Source organism: Rutidosis leptorrhynchoides, chromosome 4 (assembly GCF_046630445.1).
Source record: "Rutidosis leptorrhynchoides isolate AG116_Rl617_1_P2 chromosome 4, CSIRO_AGI_Rlap_v1, whole genome shotgun sequence".
Classification (NCBI taxonomy): Eukaryota; Viridiplantae; Streptophyta; class Magnoliopsida; order Asterales; family Asteraceae; genus Rutidosis; species Rutidosis leptorrhynchoides.
Window position 1 is genome coordinate 376,689,601 of NC_092336.1, and position 6,246 is coordinate 376,695,846.

The window sequence follows — 6,246 nt, forward strand, 5'->3', positions numbered from 1 at the left end:
ATCATATACTTGTATATATATATATATATATATATATATATATATATATATATATATATATATATATTTTCATTTTTTTAATTACACAGAGTTGTTCGTGAATCGTCGAGAATAGTCAAGGTTAACTGAATTCATGTACACGGTTCAAAATTTTGAGACTCAACATTACATACTTTGCTTATTGTGTCAAATCATAATAAGATTAAGTTTAAATTTGGTCGGAAATTTCCGGGTCATCACAAATTGCACTTAAAGTCTGGTTTATCTTTGAGCCAAAAATCAACTTCTTGATGATTTTTATTTTGACAAACTTTACACGGAGGGAATGTACCTTTGTAATTTCCTTTCTTGTACGTGTTTTGTCTTGAATTCTCAGCCTTGTTATTTTTGAAAGATGCTTGAAAAGCACCTTCAACCTTTTCTTCAGATCTCATAGAGGCCCTCTGTTCCTGTGCTTGAAGCTTACTGGTTAGTTCAGAAATCGTAAGCATACTAACATCACAAGATTCTTCTATTGCAGAAATTTTGGCTTCAAACTTTTGAGGAACACTTATCATTATTTTCTCCACTATTTTCTGGTCTGAAATTTTATCACCATGAAGTCTAATCTGATTTACAACATCCATTATTCGTGATGAATAATCTTTTATGAGTTCATCATCATTCATCTTCAACAATTCAAACTCTCTTCTGAGAGTCAATAATCTGACAGCTTTTACTCTATCAGAACTTTCATAGGTATCTTGGATTTTATCCCACACAGCTTTTGGTGTCTCCAAGTCCATTATCGAGATGAAAATTTGATCAGCAAGTCCTGAATGTAAACAGGTAAGTGCCTTGTCTTTCTTCAGCAACTCTTCTTCATAATTTCTTAGTTGAGCAACAGTTGGGTTTGCTCTGAGTGCTGGAGGATCTTCATCAGTCTCTACAACCTTCCATAAACCTTGAGATTTCAAATATGTCTTCATCTATACTGCCCAAATATGATAGTGCAACCCATTAAACATTGGAATTGCTGGATCAGTTAAACTAGATGCCATGTCTAGTCTATAATTTCTTTAGCGTGAATAAAACAACCCCTTAAGAACCTGGCTCTGATACCACTGTAAATGTTCAAGAATAGAATAGAATTCTACACTTGAAAGATTAAAATAACAAGACTTTGTTGCTAAAGATTAAAATAGCAAGACTTTGTTGCTAAGTAGATTAGAATAAATAATGGAAGTGTAGAATAGAAATAATTAGAAGATTGAGTGTAGTATTTGAAGATTTGTTATCTTATACAACTCTTGATTACAACTCCTATTTATAGGTTACAAAAAACTAACTTTCTTAACCTCTAAGAAAACTTAAGAGGTAAGTATCACGAATATCGATAATTTCTTAACAACTAAGGATATTAAAATATCTATGTATCCTTAATGGATAAGAATACTTAATGGCTAAGTATTCTTAATAGTTAAGAATACTTAATAGCTAAGAATACTTAATAGTTAAGTTTTCTTAGTAACTAAGTTTTCTTAATAACTAAATTTTCTTAGTAACTAAGTTTACATAACATAAGATTAATGTCTAATAACAAGCTTAGATACGCTAACAAGTCTCTGGTTTAAACGTTGCTAGTAACGTAGCATGGAGCGGTTAGAGAAAGGGTCAGAAATGGTTACGGGATAATCTTGTTAGACTGCGTACATTTTAGTAAAATTACTCTTCTCCCTGGTACTCCAATAGTCTGAACATGATAGACTTAGGGATGTGTTTATACAATTATCTTATCTTATGATATATTTGTTGTAAAACATCCTAACATTGTATACGAAATTGAGGAATCTAAGTTGAAAGTGGTATTTGGTTATTTTTAGGATAGGATTACTCAAATTCAGTTATAAAAACTAGACCAGCATTAGGTTACGCTGGGTTATCTTGTATATTTAGTTTCATTTTTATTTAGTATTTACTGTAAGCTTGAAGGTGCCAATTAATGGCTGTTTTTTTTCAATTGACAAATTGGAAGTTGGACACCTTAATCAAAAAGAAAAAAATTTTGTACCTTAAATAGAAATAGGTGCAAGGTATAATAAAAATATTTATATTTATATGACATAATACGGAGTAATAATGAATATGTTTATCGTTGGTGGTGTTGTTGTCGTTGTCGCTATCGTTGACAAGGTTTTTGTTGGACATTAAATGGATATCTAAGTTGGGGTTTTGTTAAATCTTCAAGTGGGATATTGTTAGGATTTTTAAAGCTAGAACAAACGAAAATCGGGTTAGCTTGGGAGCTAAGTTTGTTTGGGGTCTAGTTTACTTGTAGAGCAAATTATAATGTTTGACAAGTTTTTGTGTCAAATCAGGAAACTGATTAGAAAACCTAAGGGGTAGGGTTTTTGTTTCAATATAAATAAATAGTGGTTAGCCCTTGGGCCAAGGCCCAATTTGTTTGCCAACATTTGTTGATCAAGTGATTAAATGACAATGTTGAAGTCTAAACGATAACCACCCCTTTTGCTGTTATATAATTACCCATCCTACTGTAAACTTTGTATATCTAAGAGAAATCTTTGGTTTGTGACCGTTGACTAAACCTTTCTCTATGTATTTGGAGATCGGATATAACCACATAAACCTTGTGCCGCCTTGCTTATATTGTTTATGCTTGTTTATCTAACCATTTGTTGCCGGTAGGTTTGAAAACTAGGTTAATCATGTTTTGTTGGGTACATGGTTTCATAAAATTCTTAACAAATAAACTGTTGGGGATTTTTGTTGATCATTCAATGTCTAGTTTTTTGGCGGGGGAGGAGGAGCAAAATAAAAGATAAAAGAGGAACTTAAATGGTAATGGATTATGCGATGATGGAAAACAAGGAAGATGTTGACGTTGATGACGAATTTTCATTCTCGGAATGTGACTCATATATTGGGGGCTTTGTGAGGGTTGATGGCGATGAATCAATGGTTGGATTTCACATCGTGGTTACTGGATTTGATCTTTAATCGTGTTTGATTGATGCAATTTGGTATAATAGGCTTGGTGGGTGAACATATTATACATGATTTGATTCAAAAAATATTGATGGGGACCGGTAGTGAAAGTGATGATCTTTATTTTTTTGATGATTGTTTGAATGGTAAGCAGATTAGTTCTACTATGTTTGTGCATAATATGTCTAAACAAAAAATTTGGCACTATAGAATTGATCATCTTGCAGATCAAGTCTTGTATGTTTTAGGAGAAAATCTTGGTTTTAATAAAATTAACAATAGTGATCCTTATGACATTTGGCATCATGCTAAGCAAACTAGAGAACCATTTCAAGTGATCATAAAACTAAGAAAATTGGTGAAATGATACATTTAGACACATGGGGTTCTTACAGGGTTAAAAGTAAAGATGGGCATAAATATTTTTTTAACTATTGTTGATGATTACTCAAGAGTTGTGTGGACATATTTGCTAAAAACTAAAGAAGATATATGATATCGGCTAAAAAGTCACGTTTTTACCTCCGATATTGAGTCTCAAAAGCATAAAGTTCAAAACTTTGTCGGCAAAATAATCGCTTTTTCGGTTGAATTTGTAGATAAAGTAATTACGAAGACAATGCAAAAAGAATCAAGAGAATCGGAGCTAAAACGAAGATTCTAGAGAGAAAATGGTGAAAGACAAGAAATCAAGTTACGATCCAGGGAACAGGCAGGCCAAACGGCTTGCCAAACGGCCTGCCAGTATGTAAAACGGCTTGCCATACGGCCTTGGCAAACGGGCACACAAAACGGCTTGCCCTTGCAAACGGGCCTGGCAAACGGCCTGCCAAACGGCCTGCCAGCCGTCTGCCAGCCATTTTCTAACAAAAATCCTACTTTCCAGGGGTTTAGACATACCCCCTGCCAGGGGTTTGGGTAAACCCCCTATGTAAACCCCATACCAAACCCCTTGCCTGGGTTTTTCAGTAATTTATTTACAACTTTGCCACCAAACATTTTCTATAAATGGGGGCTTCATCCCACTATTTCAACACACCAATTCTTCACTTCTCTCTCAAATATCTCTCTATAGTCGCTCTCTAGTGATCTATAGGAGATTAGTTCTCTCTCTACTTTCTCTCTAGATCTAGAGAGATAAAAGTACAGAGATTAGGAAATGTAATTATCTCTCTATTGTCGCTTTCTAGGGATCAATAGGAGATTAGTGAAAGGACCCGTTCATATACATTATAAACGATTCACAATAGTTGATTACATCGCGAAGTATTTGACCTCTATATGATACATTTTACAAACATTGCATTCGTTTTTAAAAGACAAACTTTCTTTACAACGAAAGTTGACGGCATGCACACCATTTCATAATACATCCAACTATAATTGGCTTAATAATAATCTTGATGAACTCAATGACTCGAATGCAACGTCTTTCAAAATATGCCATGAATGACTCCAAGTATTATCCTTAAAATGAGCTAATGCACAGCGGAAGATTTCTTTAATACCTGAGAATAAACATGCTTTAAAGTGTTAACCAAAAGGTTGGTGAGTTCATAGGTTTATCATATCAATCATTTCAATATATTAATAGACCACAAGATTTCCGTTTATAAATATATGTACACTCGCAAGTGTATAAAAGTATTCTATAAGTTGTAGGCACCCGGTAACAAGCCTTAACGTTCATGTTTTACCCTCTGAAGTACACCAGATCAGGTGTGTTTAAAATAACCTCGAAGCACTAAAGCATCCCATAGTCAGGATGGGGTTTGTCAGGCCCAATAGATCTATCTTTAGGATTCGCGCCTACCGTACATAGTCAAGCAGTTTAATGTTACCAAGCTAAGGGTATATTTCTGGTTTAAACCCACGTAGAATTAGTTTTAGTACTTGTGCCTATTTCGTAAAACATTTATAAAAACAGCGCATGTATTCTCAGTCCCAAAAATATATATAAAAGGGAGCAAATGAAACTCACCATACTGTATTTCGTAGTAAAAATACATATAACGTCATTTAACAAGTGTAAGGTTGGCCTCGGATTCACGAACGTATCAATATTGAGATTCAATATTGCAGGAAAGTACGTAGACGCAACGGAGATGATAAACACTAGATTGACCTCACGAGCATATCCATGAACCATACCCATCACCTTCATAGCTATAACCGATAATTTCCTTAGCTTCGACTCATTCAAAAAAAACTATTTTGAAATCACTCGGACAGCACTCCGTCGTAATATTTTATGTATACTAATAGTATCTTGAAATAATACAGAGCATATATATATATATATATATATATATATATATATATATATATATATATATATATATATATATATATATATATATATATAAATCGATTGAGAGAGTTTAGAGAAATATATTTTCAAGTTTCTATGAAATAATGAAACCTATTGAATTCTATTTATAATAGATTTTTGAATTATTAAAGTGAATTATTAAAGTATGAATTATTAAAGTGAATTATTAAAGTATGAATTATTAAAGTGAATTATTAAAGTATGAATTATTAAAGTGAATTATTAAAGTATAAATTATTAAAGTGAATTATTAAAGTATGAATTATTAAAGTGAATTATTAAAGTGAATTATTAAAGTGAATTATTAAAGTTAAAGTAAAGTAAAAGTAAAGTAAAGGTAAAGTTAAAGTATAGTAAAAGTATAAAAACTATGTATATATAATACGCGTATAAATATATATAATATTAATTTAAATCGTTATATATATTTAAAGAAATAAAATATAAATATCGTTATATTTATTATACTGGTTAAGTGATGAGTTGTCAAAAGTGATTTTAGATATTTATAAAAGTTATATACGTTTTAATAATAAAGTTCTTTTTAAACTGAAAACGTCTTTGTACGTTTGAAAATAGATTAATAGAATATTATGGAAACCAATTCTCCACTAACTTTTGTCTAACTTTCGTAAATAGCTTTACAAATTATTCTGAATATCGTTAATAGGAATAGCTTTTCTCAAATCATAGTGGACCTCTCAACAGAGACTTGTAATCATAATTCAATGTTTCTGATAATTCAATCATTTAATATATTTTTTTTTTAATTTCGTCAAAAATCATATTGAAACAAATACGTTCGTGTAAAGTATTATACGTTTAATACTTTATTAATATTCTTAAGTTATAATATATATACATATACATATCTATTTATATATAACGGTTCGTGAATCGTCGGAATTTGGTCGAGGTTATAATGA

At 31.5% G+C, this 6,246-nt stretch overlaps 1 protein-coding gene across 1 annotated transcript; it reads right to left on the bottom strand.

Annotated features, from left to right (window-relative positions):
• Window positions 1–236: 236 nt before the first annotated feature.
• LOC139841850 (uncharacterized) lies at window positions 237–968 on the bottom strand. The gene has a single exon (XM_071832042.1). It carries the CDS (start codon window positions 966–968, stop codon window positions 237–239), a length of 732 nt encoding a protein of 243 aa, XP_071688143.1.
• Window positions 969–6,246: the final 5,278 nt, after the last annotated feature.

What these genes read in the sequence shown, in the direction of transcription:
- LOC139841850 (XM_071832042.1), bottom strand. Translation starts at nt 968, where the DNA reads ATGAAGACATATTTGAAATCTCAAGGTTTATGGAAGGTTGTAGAGACT.